The sequence below is a fragment of the Dermacentor albipictus genome, chromosome 1 (assembly GCF_038994185.2).
Source record: "Dermacentor albipictus isolate Rhodes 1998 colony chromosome 1, USDA_Dalb.pri_finalv2, whole genome shotgun sequence".
NCBI lineage: Eukaryota > Metazoa > Arthropoda > Arachnida > Ixodida > Ixodidae > Dermacentor > Dermacentor albipictus.
The window spans coordinates 309,201,316-309,218,990 of NC_091821.1; the positions used below are offsets into that span (position 1 = coordinate 309,201,316).

The 17,675-nt window shown below is 45.4% G+C and overlaps 1 protein-coding gene across 10 annotated transcripts in view; it reads right to left on the bottom strand.

The window, feature by feature from the left end:
* Positions 1-17,675, bottom strand: part of LOC135907022 (tetratricopeptide repeat protein 14-like) — an 86,892-nt gene that overhangs the window by 20,110 nt on the left and 49,107 nt on the right. For all 10 annotated transcript variants that reach the window (XM_065438695.2, XM_065438689.2, XM_065438688.2 and 7 more), the window contains 4 exons: positions 15,687-15,806; positions 14,060-14,182; positions 8,653-8,782; positions 5,755-5,894 (listed from right to left, as the gene is read on the bottom strand). In XM_065438695.2, coding sequence (XP_065294767.1) covers positions 5,755-5,894; positions 8,653-8,782; positions 14,060-14,182; positions 15,687-15,806 — 513 coding nt within the window. The remainder of the gene's footprint in view (positions 1-5,754; positions 5,895-8,652; positions 8,783-14,059; positions 14,183-15,686; positions 15,807-17,675) is intronic.

Genomic DNA, 17,675 nt, shown 5'->3' on the forward strand with positions numbered 1-17,675 from the left:
CCCTCCGCTGCACGAGGGTCTACAGCGTGCCGAGGGGCGCCAGAATGGAGAGCGGGAAACCAGCTTTCAAACGAGACCAAGATGGCGCCGATCGGTACGCGTCGCGCGGAGCTACGGCAGCTTGAAAATGAGGCAAATCTTCGCGCTTGGCGTTCAATTTCGGCTCACCGACGTTTATAAATTACCGTTTATTTTATACTTCGAGTAGGAATTGCGCCATAATATTTTGTAGAGGCATAGTTGGGACATTAAGGACTTCAAAAACGCAATTTTTGAAAATTGCCATTTTTGACCATTTTTCGCGATTTCAAGACCCGCGTCCCCCCTTAAGCGAATACACACATATTGCAGCAGTCTGCCGTTGCAGCATGGCATAGCGCAACTTGAGCAGCGCATTGAACTGGCGTCTGCCTTCTCGTGCGCAATGCATATACAGTTAACCCTCGTTAACACGAACTCGCTTATCTCGAAATATCGGTTAAGTCGAAAGTTTTCCACGCCGCGCCTTCCCCACCCATAGGTGTTATGTATTCGCACCCGTTTATCTCGAAGCATTTTTCGGGCGTAATACGGATATCTCGAAATTTTGACCGGGACGGCTGAAGGCAAAGGCCGTTACCTAAAGGTGATACAGGGTCCGAGCGAGCGCTTGGTTCCTACTAAAGTGCCGAACGCGGTCACGATCTAAGGGCGAATACAAAATTCCCGCGGATGCAGCCGTTTTCGGTCAACCACGTCAAGTAACCTTGGAAGCAGTCACGTGGTGTGCGCCGCTTGCGCGCGGGGGCTCATGGGTTTTATCGGGTAGTCGTGCCACCGCATTTCGCACGTGCGAACGTTATTGTGCGTGTGCGATTCTGCTGTTCTTTTGTTTCGTCGCGCTGTGCGCACGACGCGTTGACTGCGATTTTTTTTTGTTGTGTGCGTGGTGTGTGGTCAACGGACGACGACGATGTCCCGCCCCAAGCAGTGCAAGTCTCTGACGCTGGAGAAAAAAGTCGCGTTGATCAAGGAAGTGGAGAAAGGGGGAAGATCCAAAACAAGCATCGCCAAAGAATTCGGCATCCCCTTGTCGACGCTTTCGACAGTTGTAAAAAATCGACAGAAGGTCTTCGATGGCTTCGAGCAAAGTTTTTCCAGTGAGCGGAAGCGGATTCGGGCCTCGAAATTCCCGGACGTCGAAGCAGCGCTCATGCTGTGGCTCCGGAATGTCAGGGCAGCCAACCTTCCCGTGACAACCCAAATGATGATGGAGAAGGCAGACGCGCTGGCGTTGCAGATGGGCCACACAGACTTCAGTTGCAGCAATGGCTGGTTTGAACGATTTAAAAAAAGAAATAACGTGGCCTCGAAGCCTATCCACGGCGAAAGCGGCACTGTTGATGAAGGGGCTGCAGACACCTGGCGCAACCACCGCCTCGCTAAGCTGCAAAAGGCTTACGCGGACAAGGACATTTTCAACCTCGACGAAGCAGCACTGTTCTATAAGATGCTGCCTAGCCGCACATACACGCCGAAGGGAGAAGCGTGCTCAGGCGCTAAGCAGCGCAAAGACCGAGTGACGATACTTTTCGGAGCCAACTCCACCGGCGATGAAAAACTGCCGCTGCTTGTTATCGGTAAGTCGCTCAATCCAAGGTGCTTCCGAAATGCACGGCTCCCGAGAGATGCGACTTACCGCGCCAATAAAACGGCCTGGATGACTGCAGCGCTCTTTGAAGAGTACGTACGTGCTCTTGACCGCAAAATGGCAAGGGACGGCCGGAAAGTGTTGTTCGTCGTGGACAACTGCCCCGGCCACGGAAAAATCAACAACTTGGAGGCTGTCACGCTGGAGTTCCTGCCTGCTAATATGACGTCCGTGCTCCAGCCGATGGACCAAGGAGTCATTGAGGTTGCTCGCAAGTACTACAGGAAGAGTCTGCTGCGCCGCATTTTGTGTTCTTACGACAGTGGTAAGAAGTACGAAATAGATTTGCTGGGTGCAGTCCACCTGATCGCCGAAGCCTGGCGACAAGTGCGTCCATTGACGATTGCCAATTGTTTCGCGCACGCAGGATTTTCGCGCGGCGAGAAATCGCTCGAGCCAGACACTGACGAGTTTAGTGATTGCGATGAACTTTGCGACGAAGTCCGCAAAGCTGCCGGCTGCGCCAGCGATGCCGAAGACGGCGAACTCACTTTTGAAGAATACGCGCTCTACGAGTCGGACGTGCCCGTTACCGGAATGTTGTCTGACGCCGACATTGTTGAAATGGCAGTGAACGACGACGGTGATCACGCTGACCAAGAACGACCTCGAGAAGTGCCGACAACTGCAGAAACGAGAAACCTGCTACGTTTGCTCCGCAACAAAGTTGAATGCAGCGGCGGCGAACAACGGCTCATGCGGTGCGTTCAGCAGCTCGAGGACGCTTTTCTCGCGCCGAATGCCAACGCCAAGCAGGCAAGCATCACCCAGTTCTTTTCAAAACAATAAAATTCAGTTTTTTCCTGGGAATTCTGCGTTTTTTGCAAAAGCTCCCCTCGTGCTGTGGGGCGTTTGTTAGCAGTGCTGGTTGTTACTGGCTCTTTCAGTGACCCGGTCACTGAAATTTTCGGCACTTTGCTTAACTCGAAACTCTGCTTATCTCGAAATTTTTCCCGGATTTTACAACTTCGAGTTAACGAGGGTTTACTGTATTCAGCATGGCGCTTTTGCTTCCCTGGCGATGGAAGGCATGCTACAAAGCCTCCCATGCACGAAATTCTCAAAAATTTCCACCACAGCACAGCTGAGATGACCAGGTATACCGCAGAGCCATGCATTCACCAGCAGGGCATCAGATTTAGTTATTACCGAACCCTAAAAGAGGGGCATAGAGGGCTCTGTTGACCGGCGTTACCACAGAACCCGCTGCCTGCGCAGCCCATCGGATCTACCGTAATTGATGCTTCTTCGTGTTTCAGGTGAAACTGTGGCTTTTTTTAATTTATCGCAACTTTAATTCATTGGGAGTAAATCATTGTCTTTCCAAATGAGAGAAAGTTGCACTTCTGTATGAAAGCATGAGGTGTGCAGCACTACAGAGGTCTTTTCTTTCTCTAGGTCATGGCAAATGGGTGCGGGTTGCAGTTGAGGGCAGCGTCTTCTTTTTTTCGTCACAGAAAATGGGTGCGTGTTAAAAATCGAGGGCACGTCGAGCCCTCAGGACAATTTGAGCTCTTTGTCAACTATGGTTTAGTTGGCACAAGAAGACTGCTGAAAAGTAAAGTTGCAAAAATATTTTTGTTCTGTTGCGTGGTCAGCCATCTATTTCAACTGTGGGACGAGTGAAGGCTTAAAGTCATGTTCAACAGAACAAAAAGCATGGCAAATTGGAGAGCTCCGGTCGAGAGAGAATTACCTTGAAATACAGTGTGTTGAGCTGAAATGTGTTAAGGGGGGAGGAGGGGATCAGAATTAACTTTGTTTCTTGACAGAAAGGGCTGAAACTTGGCACACACACTGCACATTGCAATAAAGAGACAAATCTAAAGTCTCATTAGGATATCTTAATTAGTTTTCGTTTTATAAGAATTCATAAGTTCCTTGCTTGTGGAAAGCCTGGCACAGTAACAAAACATGATAGGAAGCTGGGAATACTTTGCATGTTTGCCCAGATGTCTAATCTATATCAAGACAGTGTTCGATTTTTTTTTTAGTGCGCTAATAATTTTTTGCTCAACATAACATGTACATGACTGTGCTTCACTGCATGGACCCATGTAGTAATTGTGAAATAATTAAATAATGGAAAGATAAAGAAACATTTCAAGACTGTCTTTAAGTACAGCACAGCTTGTGGATCACAGCAAAACAAACTGGACCAAAATCGGTCCAGCCATTGTTGTGCTACGCTTACCATGCGCGAGGTGATTGACAAAAAAAAAAAAATGCAATTGAGAAAACTGGCTGCAAAGTTTTAAGAGCACTGCAAATTTATTAAAAGCACCAGGGCTGTAATATTTTGAATTATTGCTGTCAGGCATCTTCTTACACCTTTGCCTCATTGTTTGGTGGGCTTTGGATGCCTTCTTCAGGCGTTCTTTATCCTTTCCTTGCGCCATCTGGAGTAGTGCATGACCACCATTTTCACTACCAGACCAAGCCTGGTATCGCAGTGTACACCCACAGAACGCTGTTGGCATCTTGGGCACGGAGTTTTAGCGATCAAAGGGTTCATCGCGGAAACAGGCATAATAATGAACTCACAGTCACAGGGGGCCGAAATTTGTTCTTGGCATTGCTGCTTCCGCTCAGTCGCATAGACTGCGCGAAGGGAGTCGCGAACGCTGCATGCCTGCGCTTCTGCAGTCACTGCTGGCACAAAACGCGGCTCAAGGCGCGTCTGAATCGTGCGACGATTCGTCTGGTGAGCCTTGAGTCACCATACAGTATGTAGCTCGTCGACCGTTGGGGCTCACTCACAGGCTGCGTGTCCCTGTCGCACGATGCATCGGAAACGCACACCGTCTCTGCCAGCGATGGAGACCTTCGACCCGTGTCGCCTCCAACAACACGATCTCGGTTGCTGACTCGCGCGGCCGTACGTGCAGGTGCGAGAGCCTCCGTGGGGACGTCTTCCGGTGGCTTGGTTATCAGTGTCCATGTCACAGGGCGATTGTCGGCTTCGCTGCTGGAATCGCACGGTGCAAGATAACGCGGCACGTTATCCACGTGTTCAGTCGGGTTCTCTGCTTCTCCTGCTGGCCGCCGTCTTTTTCTCGCCGTAGGAGGCTTGCGCTTCCGTTTTCCGAAGGCATGCTTCATTTAAATGTTCCTTTCAAACGAGCGACGGTCCATCACTGACCTGGGAGCTTTCATAAATCCGAATTCTGCGAGTGTCAAACGAAGAAAGACGCTGGCATGGTTTTCAAAGTAGACAACTGCGGTCCGCTGTGATTGCCAGCTTGCACGCTGCTGCAGCAGCAACTTATGGCGAGACGCCTTTCAGTACGGCAACCAATCGGAGGCCCGCTTTCATTGCAGGGCCCGTGTGACCGCCTCTAGCAGACCCGCGCTTCTTTTGTGTTTGTGTGTTTGTTACAAGATGGTGACGACCAAAGAATTCAGAAACGGAATGGCGAAACTTCGAGCTTTCGAACGATACCAAGATGGCGGCGTTCGGTGGCGGGAAAGACGAGTTAGGGCTCCGCGAACTACGGTGATTTTATGTGATTTATAGCTGTTTTCTCGCCCTACGCACTGATAAATTAATTTTTTCGGGCACTTTTAGTGCGTTTTCAGTCAAACCATTTTGATACAATATAGATTAGGCATTGCAGATACCGAAACGCGTCGTAGCCAAAAATCGATCTTTTTTGCGATTTTCGCGATCTGATCCCCGCATCCCACCCCCCTTAATAAAGAAAGCTGATCTGACAGCTGTAAAAGTTGTTTTTCTAATAAATTATCGCTTTAACAAAATTTTTGACTTGGTTATGTGATGAACAGGATCATTTGCACATGAGGGAAAAAAATTAAGTGTCCTTTTGTAAGTCGTCTTTTTATCTCTTTTGGTGCAGTTTGGGCAACACTTGCTCCACATGAATTATTGTGCTGCGAAAGATGCACTGGGAAAAGAGGAAAAAGAGCACAGCATCCTGTCCTCTTCTGTCCTTGTGCATCTTGCACAGCACATCTATAATTCAAGTATGAACCAACTAGTCGATAAGAAAGTATCATTGCTATGCAGTTCTGCAGCATAGCATAGGGTTTGAAAGAGCACCTACTTTTTTTCCACTTCATCCTTGAGCAGAAGACGCAGCTTCTCCCGGGTGTCCTTTGTGGGCTTACTCATCTCCCCTTGAAGTTCGGCAAGCAGCGATGCCTGGCTTGAAAGTGACCGGGTGTCTTGGGGCACCAAAGGCTCCTGTGTAGACAAGGTGGATGCCGTCTCTAAAACAGTGCAGTGTGGAGGCTGCACTACTCAACCAACTCCAGCCTTGCCCGCAGTTAGGTGCACATACTAAATGCACATACAGTCGATCCCGGATCTATCGAACTTGAAGGGGACTGCAAAATAGTTTGATATATCGATAATTCGAAATACAAAATATGCCCATCTGACGGTTATCCGAGATCTGTGCACATCTCAGGCAGTTTCCAGAGACTGCAAAAAGTGGGAACTTAACCGATATGCTTTTAAAGGTCGCTCCGCACACACAAAAGTTGATTTTTTTCTTATGAACATTGCAAAGCGCTCGCACTTCACAACGCTAAGCCGTAAGGCTGCGTCGCCCGGACACAAGACCACGGTGTGCTGTGCACTTGTCGAAGTGCCTGTTGACCGTTTTCATTCAAGATAGGGTAGAAATGGACACCGTGGAAGCAAACTAGCCTCTATGGATACGTGATGTGTCGCCATCAGCACACTTGTACTGTGAATACCGCATGATGTGCCTGGCAGCATGGTCATTACAACACACCTTGAACAGTCAATTGTCATACGTGCATAACGAGTCAGGCGGACTGTGGTGTCAAGTTCCAGAATCGTGTTCCTGTTCAAACCAGTCGTCCTCACTTCTCGGCTGCCCTAAAAAAAGTCAGTGCGTCTTCTTACGTGCCACTCAGCGTTGTAAAACCTCGCGGCCGATACATCCCTTCGTCGGCAGCCTTTCCCTTCCAGCCCCTATGTTGGTGACTGTCAACACCACACACATGCTGTTAGTTTTTAAAATACGGCTATCAGCTTGCAGAACATCCCAATCCATTCCCACTTGCATGTAACTGTACGAGCACGAATGAAATGCCTGCAGCGCGGACCCGCGAATCGCGCAGCGACAAGTGTTGCATGCCGCTGCCGCATTGGCAGGGGGTGGTCTTTCTACAAATTGCAGATGCAGTGTGCAGTGGTTTTGTTATATTGAAACTGCAATATAAAAATCTGTCCAAGTGGATGTTAGGGTCGGATTCGTTTTGGCAGCTCGCGGAATCCTGAAATGCCGTTTGCAGAAAGCCTTTGTATCTAAGACAAACCCGGCGGGGCAGCACCTCAGTTCGGCATTCCATGCCTGGAATCATTGAGATTAAATTATGGGGTTTTACGTGCCAAAACCACTTTCCGATTATGAGGCACGCCGTAGTAATGGACTTAAGAAATTTCGACCACCTGGGGTTCTTTAATGTGCACCTAAATCTAAGTACACAGGTGTTTTCGCATTTCGCCTCCATCAAAGTGCGGCCGCCGTGGCAGGGATTCGATCCCACGACCTCGTGCTCAGCAGCCCAACACCATAGCCACTAAGCAACTACAGCGGGTTATTGAGATTAAACAACGGATGTTATTTTGTGGAATGTGTACCAAGCCAGGAAGCATTTTGCGTTCTTGATGCAGAGTGGCGATCTGCTCTTGCCAATAACCAACGGCCACAGTTTACACGAGTCATTTATATGCGAGAAAAACTGAAAGCATCTTGCTCATTTTTTTTTTATCGCTCATAAGTTTCAGTCTCTTGTTTGGCAGAATCTGTCAACAATGTGCCATTTCAATTTTGTCGGCATTAAACATTTCCAGCGACGCAAGTGATCACATCTCAGTTAGGGGAAATGCACTTGCAAGGGGCGCCACGTGGCACAGCGTACAATATATCGGATGTGGTAGTGAATAGGAGTTCGATATAGAGCTGGGCAGGTATGCAACGCACAGTTTAGATAACAGGTGGACCATTAGGGTTACAGAATGGGTGCAGAGAGAAGGGAAACGCAGTCAGGGATGGCAAAAGACTAGGTGGAGTGATGAAATTAAGAAATTTGCAGGCACAAGTTGGAATCGGTTGGCACAGCACAGGGGTAAATGGAGATCGGAGGGAGAGGCCTTCGTCCTATAGTGGACCTAAAGGAGCCCTGAACCACCCCTCGGGCTTGGTGAAATAATATAGTCTGCGGGCAGCATGCGCTGTTGTAAACATCTCAGCCAAGTTCTGCTGTTGTACGCAGTCCATGGAGCTCGAAAGCGGAGCGCAAAGCCACCTTTTTCTCAAGCGCTCTCGTTTCAAAAACCCCATGCTCCTTGCCTTTTGTGTGCTCTATTTCATAGTAAAGCACACTCCAATACGCAGCTGCTATTGGACGCTGCGCTCAGCTACACCGCGGCTGCCGCGAGTCCAGTGGCTAAGCGCACTGCGGCTCTCTGAGGACAGCCGCGTTTGGCCTACGTTTAGTGCGACGTAGGCACCAAATCGGAAATTTGAACTGCGCGCCACAGTGACATCTCCGCCGTAGCCTTCACAGTGCAAGGCATTGGAGGAGGAAGGGGAGCATAGCTGAGGCCGTATTTGATTGCCGATAACTCCGCTTCTGCCAAACGCATTGAAGTACTTTTTGCGGCAAAGTGGTTCTGAAATAGCCGATCTTCACTTCAAGTGTCTTTCTCCACATGGATAAGAAGTGGTTCAGGGCCCCTTTGAAATAGGTTGTTGTTGATGATGATGATATTGTACACGTAGTACTTGACTACCACTGTTCGGTACAGACAACAATTTGATTCTCCTAGTTCTATATATCCAGGATGAACTGTAGTCTACACTGCTTTACCAGTTCTCTTTAGTATCCTGCTAAATCTTCTTAATAATCAGCAGTCTAATGCTACAGACATTGTAGCTGACCTAGAGAGAATATGTAATACGTACGGCCTCCCTCTTGCGTTCCTTGACTTCCATGGCAATGAGGGCTTCTCGAGCATCCGTGTTGCTCAGGTTCACTTTCACTGCCTTCTTGTATGTCTTGACTGCACCTTCCAAGTCACCCCTCTCCTCGTAGCTGCACACAACAGGAGCCCCTCTTTAGCATGCATGCAGCAGCAGTGGGTCTCCCCACATACCCAATCAACCAAAGCACCCCCCCCCCCTTTTTTTATTGGCCAATAGTTTGACTGACTCACGTATAACATTCCAAAACAACACATAGGCTGTGACCATAGTGGAGAGGGGTACCCTGTATTTCATTATGGATCATAAATAATGTGCACCTAATGCTTAGCACACAGGTGCTTCACTATATTTTGCATCCAACCTCCATCAGAATGCTGCAGCGGCAGCAGGGAAGCCAAAGCGCGACCTCAAGCTTGGCAGAAAACCGCCATGGCCACTAAGGCGGGCATTCATAAACCTTTTCTGCTTGGTAGAACTCCAGTATTTTGGAACAGGGAATGGACATTTGTACCTCATGATTCACTCACAACAAAATTAAAAAATGCCATGCTTTCATTTGTTATTATAGATGTGGACCGTGTACAGTCTGTTTCACACTTAGGGGAAAACTCGGAGCGCGTGGCATCAGCGATGCGGCGAGCGCTGGAGTCGCGCGGCGGAAGCAGCTCGCGCTAGCCGCATTGTCGGGAAGAGTGCGACGGTCAGAGGCAGTGTGCGTATTCCATTGTTACTGCGGGAACTGAGCCGATATTCCTTATTAAGCGTTGTGCAACGCCAAACTCTGAGCTTTCATTGGCCACATTCGAGTTCTACGAACTTCTTTTGACGACATGCTTCTTTCGTTCTTTCGAAAGGCCGGGGTACTTAGTGCGTGCACGTGTATTTCTTCGCTGTGTGTGTTACCGTAACACGCAGCGATAAGAAAGGGACACCGATCGAACTGTGCGCGCAACGTGCTCGGTCTTTATTTGGCGCGAAAGGAAAACAGAACACTCAATATAATGACTACGTGAGTTGAACACGATGAAACAAACGGATAAGAATAAAATATTACTTTAGGTTAAGGCATTGAGCTGAAAGTGTTTCTTCTCGACGATAGTTCTTTACAAGGGTAATTTCAGCACAAGGCTAAGAACAAGGCTAACGATTTAGCACCGTTATGGTCAGATGAAAAAGCTGGAATGAAGACGGACAAGCGCCAGCTTTATTCAGATCAGTCTTGTATCATGTAAACCTTCCTGTGTCTGTAGAGACCCGCACCGTTCTTCGATCACCAATGAGCGAAGGAAGGAGATGACGCTGCATTTCCTTCTCAAGGTCATTTACTTTTTTTACCTTCAGAAGTTTGAAGAGCACCAAATCACCACAAAGTCGACCATCGTCATCGAGTCGGACGTGCTGCGAATGAACGCATGACTTACCATTTCAATTTGCAACTCACTGGCCTCCAAAATGAGCGCTGTCATCGCTGCCGCTGGGGACATGATGAGGTACTAAGCGATTTTCGGACCGTGCCGCGTGCATTTCCTTGTCGGCTGACAGAGCCTGTCTTGTGTAAAGAACTATTATCGAGAAGAAACACTTTCAGCTCAATGCCTTAACCTAAAGTATTCTTTTATTCTTATCCGTTTGTTTCATCGTGTTCGATTCGCATAGTCATTATATTGAGTGTTCTGTTTTCCTTTCGCGCCAAATAGAGACCGAGCACGTTGCGCGCACCGTTCGGTGTCCCTTTCTTATCGCTGCGTGTTACGGTAACACACAGCGAAGAAATATACGTGCACGCACTAAGTACCCCGGCCTTTCGAAAGAACGAAAGAAGCATGTCGTCAAAAGAAGTTCGTAGAACTCGAATGTGGCCAATGAAAGCTCAGAGTTTGGCGTTGCACAACGCTTAATAAGGAATATCGGCTCAGTTCCCGCAGTAACAATGGAATACGCGCACTGCCTCTGACCGTAGCACTCTTCCCGACAATGCGGCCAGCGCGCACCGCCGTAGCAGACGACGCAGATCACGACTCCGCCCCTAGAGCGTCTGCGCCTGCGCGAGCTGCTTCCGCCGCGCGACTCCAGCGCTCGCCGCATCGCCGATGCCACGCGCTCCGAGTTTTCCCCTAAGTGTGAAACAGACTGTACATCACCTCATGATTCACTCATAACAAAATTAAATGTCATGTTTCCTCCTATCATTATACATTGGATTACTGATTACATAAGCAATCGTAAACAGTATGTTGTGATCGACAGGCAACAGTCGGGACCATCTACCGGTAACATCAGGAGTACCACAAGGTAGCACACTCGGACCGTTGCTTTTCCATTTGTACATTAAGGGGAGGCACTCCTTGAAACGACTTTTTATTACTAACTGTACTAAAGCCTTCAAAATTCAGCCAATGATAGAGTTTTCTATGCAGATTTCAAAAATGTCATTACTTTTTCTGTAGATGTCATAGTTTTTTAGGTATGTGATGCACAATGGCAAAATATAGTAATCTTTGTGGGCACTCTTTTATGTCCTAAATTTTAACAAAAACACATCATGCTGTAGCTTGTTTAGCTCTTTGTAGATCTCAAAGTGCCGATATCTAGCCAAACAGCATGCACAATTAATGAAACTATGCAAAAAGATTACAGCATTTCAATTATATTTTTTTTCTCGATTCCCTGAAACATAACCTTGCACTTCTGCAACTACTGCAGCGAGATATTGCATTTTCAAGTAGGTATTAGCACTGTACATATCTTCAAGAGTATGTGTGCCAAATTTTATTAGTATAAATTAGTTGAAGTACCCTAACTTTTTTTTTTTCATATTTGCAGTAATTGTAGATGCTGTTTGAATATACATTGGCACTTAGCAGTCTAAAAAGAGCTAAATAAGCTACAGCACAAAGCTTTTTGCAAAAATTTATTACACAATAAAGTGCCCCCAAAATTACTCTATTTTGCCACTGTGTAGGACCCTTAGTCAAGAACTATAACAGCTACGAAGAAACTAATGACATATTCAAAATGTGCTTGTAATGCCCTATAAGTGCATGGATTTTCAAATCTCTAGGGCAAATATTTAGAATATGTATTTTCAAGGAGTGTCTCCCCTTAATGATCTTGTAAATGCAGTCGACTCAATAAACATCAGACTAATTGCTACCGATTGTGTTTTGTACAGAGATACAACTTCCCATAACGATCAACTTGAACTTCAACAACATTTCGGATTGGTGCAAGATGTGGGGAATGCTCCTGAACACTGAGAAAGTTATTTACAAATTACACGTAAAATAAACCCACTAATGCACGCTTATCAGCTAGGTTCGTCAGACCTACAAGAGGTTACACTCTACAAATACTTGGGAGTCAACATTACTAGCAATCTACCGTGGAGCATTCATAGTGACGACGTATGCACATCAGCCTTTCGTAAACTCTGTCTACTCCAACACAAATTAAGAAACGCCTTGGCTAGTATAGTGTAGAACTTCTCTGCTACACACCCTTTATTTGGCCGATACTTCAGTATGCATGTATAGTCCGGGATCTCTATACTGACGTTAACATTAAAAAGCCTGAAAGAATACAGACAAAGGCAGTTCGATTTATTTTTCTAAATTTTCGCTGTATGATTCTCCCATGTAACATATGGTAACAAATGGTACACAGTTACTAGCTTTACGAAGAAAAAAATTTTGCCTCCACTTTCTTTCAGCACTTTTTAGTAATAAATTTATCATTGAGCCATCAATATATATTAAACCCTTAACAACTAGACACACCCGGCACCAACAACCTCACACTTTAATCCCACATTTTGCACGCAATTAAGTGTTCAAGAATTCCTTTATTCTAGAAACTGCACCTCGATGCCAACTGGAACTCAATGCCATCCCCATCGTACCCTGCTACTGGTTGGCATGTTTTTTTTTTTTTTTTCGTGTGTCTATTCAAATGCTTTTGTACACATGCTGCTTGGACCTGTTCAAGGTCTGCAGTATCACATAAATAATAATAATGAACTTTTGAAGTGAATTAAGCAAGAACTTCTAACCAACAGCTGTATTAAGCTTATCAAGCATGACTGTCAAATCCATTGATGCGTAATCATATGGTAGTAGTACAAGCTGAATACCATAGCTGGAATACTACTAAAAAGGAAAACTCAATGGTAGTTACAAATAAATCGTAAAGATACTGGGCAACAATTAACGCCAGCCTAGTAGCTAACGAGCCAATTATTGGGAGCTATAAATTCCAAGTTGTACCACTGCTACACATGAAAGCTGGTGGTTATTAAAACAATCTTATACCATGCTCCTACAATACTCCATGACTGTAAACATGAGATTCTGCATGTTCCGAAATAATAATAATAATAATATTTGGGGTTTTACGTGCCAAAACCACTTTCTGATTATGAGGCACGCCGTAGTGGAGGGCTCCGGAAATTTCGACCACCTGAGGTTCTTTAACGTGCACCTAAATCTAAGCACACGGGTGTTTTCGCATTTCGCCCCCATCGAAATGCAGCCGCCGTGGCCGTTGTTCCGAAATAGTCACAACACAGAACTAAATCTGTTATAAAGTGAAAGCCAACTAATGCAGACTAACGTTAACTGCACATAATTTTTCATACTATATTTTTACTGATGGAACTTTAGAAAGCCTGAGCTAATAATGAACCTACCCTGTTTATTCAATTCTGAAAGACCTTTACTGCCCAGAAGAATATACATGAGAGGGCATGCACATTAGGTGAGAGTTTGAAAGTAATGACAAGCTATCATCTTCAGCACTAGAAATTTCTGCAGTAGAATCTAATCCACACATTGTGATAGCTGTGGGAACTGCTGTAGCATTTTGCCTGCTCCTGAAATTTGTCAGGCTGCTATCGTCTGCAAGCAATTTTAGAAATACTGTTTCTCGTATGCCACTAAAGGTGACATTTTCTGGGCTGTTGGTAGTGATAAGGCCACCTCTGAATGCAATGAAGAGTGATGTTCATTTCATCATAGATTGGATACAATAAATTCTCTATGTGCAATTGAGAGTGGATCACCCTTACTGTTACGATGAAGAATGATAGGCATTGCTAACTTATGCATTGCACTGCATAAGTTCTCGAAGTATGAAAATAAGGTGCACATTAAGATCAAGTAAATATGGTAAGAATACTATGCCAACAATGACACCAACTGAGACTGATTAGTACAGCACCTTTGTCAATGCATATTTGGCTTAAAAAGCTAGTGAAGAGCCATTTATGATAACCTGAAGGGCATATCTTTAAGTGTAGCAGCAGCCAACTGAGAGGCGGACCTAACTAATATCACAACTTCAAAGGACACACAAGTACTTCGGCAAAACGGGCATGAAAGGCTGTACTCACTAGCGTCCGAGGGCAACCAGGGTCTCGGACATGTACTTGCGGGCATTGGGATGGTTTGGATTCAAAGTCAGTGCCTGCTCGAAGTCTTCTAGGGCACGTCGCAAGTTACTGTTATTTGCAAACCTGGGGAACCAACCACCACAAAGAAAACAATGCATCAGTGTGGAGCACAGCACAACAGCCACTCCATGAGCATGCTTGAATTGGACGGGCTTCTTACTGAAATTTTTCTAAATTTATGCTTCAGTATCCACATGCAAAAACATTTCTGTTAGTAATTCACGACATTTGAAACAGTGCTTGGTCATTAGTTGAATTCCCAGCACTTTAGTGACAGCTTCAGAGCAGGTGCTGTCAATAGGATCTTAGTTTTGAACAGCACACACTGTCATGTAAGTATACAAGGTGGTTATATGAGAACCATTCCCTGAAGCTCAAAGCCACAGAAGTTAGCAACTTCTGCATGATGAAGAGATGCTACTTTAAAAAAAACTAGAGAGCTGAAAATACTGGCATTCATAGAGTTTCTTTATGCAGACTTCAAACATGCGAGTTCTTGTGTAGCTACTATATTTCTTTAGTTATGTTCTACACAACTGCAAAATATAGTGATCTTTGGAGGCACTTCCTTGGCGTTAAAATTTCATAAAAAGCATGATGCTGTAGCTTATTTAGCTCTTTGTAGACTGCAAAGTGTAGATATCTCTCCAAAGTGCACATATAATTGGTGAAACTATGCAAGAAAAAATTTGTAAACAAATTTTTTTCACAATCCCATGAGAATAACCTTGTGCACTTATAATTGTCCTATACTAACAAAAATTGGCATACATATGCTTCAAGATATGTAGAATGCTGATATCTCCTTGAAATAGCAATATCTCTTGGCAGTAGCTGCAAAAGTGCAAGGTTTATATTTCATGGAATTGTGAAAAAAATTTGTTAATGTGTCCTAAATTTTTTTGCATAGTTCCAGTAATTAAACCAGTCAGCCACTTTCAACAATGACAAATGAGGCTGACTTTGCATACAATCAATCATTCAGAGACAGTGCCTTCAGTGGTTACCAACTGTTAACAAAAGCAGACATGACACAATGGAAACAGAAAAATAAAATTTATAAAATCTCATTTTACAGCTTCACCACTGTTTAGCAGCATTTTGTTGGTGCTCACTATGCCATTAACTGCATTTAACATTCATCATTTCTTGCCGACTTCACAACCTTTGCGAACAGTATGGTGGCCTACAGACCTAATAAACACTGCCAATTTTTCCAGTTATATTCACTTCAGTTTATTGCTTTCGCAGTGAAAGTGGCATGTCCATGCCATTAGCTAGTTAGGAAAAGGAAGTCCAAAACCAAGAGTTGAGCACAGTCGCAGACAGGAAACTAAACGAGAATATGTTCTGTTGCAACGTGGTGTTGGTGGTGATACTGGTTTTGACACTAGGCAGGTGCTAAAACTGCAAATACGTTTTCCTTTTGCACGCAGTTTTAATGTGGAGGTAATATCGAAACCCATTTATAAGCAAACAAATAAAGTTAGGTGCATACTGGAACCGGGTAAACACAGCAATTGCAAAATAGGGCTGCTCATGTGAAGTCACTGGGAAGAACACTCACAAAGCGCCCCGTGCCACCAGGGCCTCCACGTTCTCGGGGTCAATCTGGAGGGCCTTGTTGAGGCAGGCAAATGCCTCACTGTGGTTGCCAGCCTTGAAGTGCATCACTCCGTCTTTCAAGCTGTAGTTGGCAGAAGGCAAGGACATGCAACAATGAGCAAGCAGTGACCCAGGAAAAAACAGGTAGTGGTAGCAACATTGCAACATAAACCAGTAAAGCACACCCCACTGGCTAAAGCAACCACAGTTTCCTTTAATAAGGCCCTCTCTTCCACTGCATCTGCATATTCCCTTCTGGCATATGTGTGATCATCATTTTCATTACATATCTATGATAAGTGTTTATGTGTGAATACACTGATCTTTTGTATACAAACTGCAAGAAGTCTACCATCAATGTCATTACACAGGATCTTTTCCTGTATTTAATGTAGTGTACTATGTCACCCCATATGTACATAACATTACACTTAAAAAAAAAACAGCGTTCCACAAGGATTCTGAGCCAAACTCAAGAGTGATGGGCTTTGCTTGCTTTAATTCACAAATATCAAAGACTCCTCAATTTAGTGCTCTCTCCCAGTAGCTTTTCATAATTCTTTGTGCCTACCAGAAGTTGTACAGCACAGCCAAATGAGCCACGTCAATTTTAGCTTAATGTGCCTCCAAACACAACTGAAACATTTTTAAACTACCTGTGGAGATGGCAATATGACAACAAGCCACTTTGAACAGATTATTAATCTCCAACATTTCAACCACTGTGCAAATAACCATTGGGAGATATGCAGGCCACTATACGCTGCACTTAAAATGTCAGAAGTGCATCCCAAAGTATGCATTTCTTTTTTCACTTGAATCACTGCTGTATCGGGTACAGATGAATTCTAGCAGTGACACTCTTTTTCAGAAATGTTAAGATCACCCAGAAAAAAAAATGCAGGGTCTGTTGTTATCCCCAAGACGACTTGAAGGCGAAAGCCCAAGTGCAGATGCATTAAAGACTCGCATATGATGCACATATCCCACTTAATTGTACACATCCCCCTTGATTCACATAAGTCTACTTCGCTTAGTCATCCCACTTAGTTCATTTACTCATCTTCTTAATTTGCTTAGTCATCCGTCCTAATTCCAAAGGTTCGACTCCCATACAAGGTCATGGGTTTGAGTGCCTTAACTATCTGTATTACCAGTGCTTGAATTAACTTCGCCTTCATTAATGCCAAAGGTCATCGGTTCAACTACCACAAATGGTCATGGTTTGGCTCCCACCAAAGGTTGAGGGTTTGTAGCTGTAGCCTTTTTGTACCTTTCGTGCTGATGATGTGCTTTGGCTAAAGGTCGGCTTTTGTTTTAACAGCCCAAAATGTTGGTTACAGAAGTACTCAAGTTTTTCACGGAAGTAAGCACTGTGGAGATTGAGGTATGCCCTGGTGCCCAAGTGCGGGCATTCGCCTGTTCTGTCATCCCTATGCCTCTCCCCTCCCACTTGCAACGGTTGTCAGCAGTGGCTGTCGGGAAAGCAAGCGCAAGGGAAATCTCTCCGGGACAGCAGTGGATACGTACAGATTTCCCTCTCGTTCACCAGCCCCTTTGCGTCTCGGACTTGAGTAGGTGTCTTTGCACGTACAGTGAACATTGTGTTGATCTTTTTCAGGCGCTAAGCCAAAGAGCGGTGTCTAGTGCTCGTGCATGGCCATACTGCTCTGAGCTGCACTTATCGGAGGCCCAAGACAACGAAGATTGCCTGAGCTCTTGCAAGTGGGCCCAATGGTTATTGCGAGAGTAAGCAGCATAGCTGCAGGGATTTTTCCTAGCCGCGTGTCACTGGGAGTCATCATCTAGCAGCAACATGCTAGCAGCACCCTTTCTTGTATTTTTCGCCCTTGGCACGGGAGCCCTTCGATTCCCACGCCGGCTCAGGATCAGGCGTTTGTGCAGTCTTGTGTGTTGCCAGAAACAAATGGTTTCCGCCAACTAAGGGCAA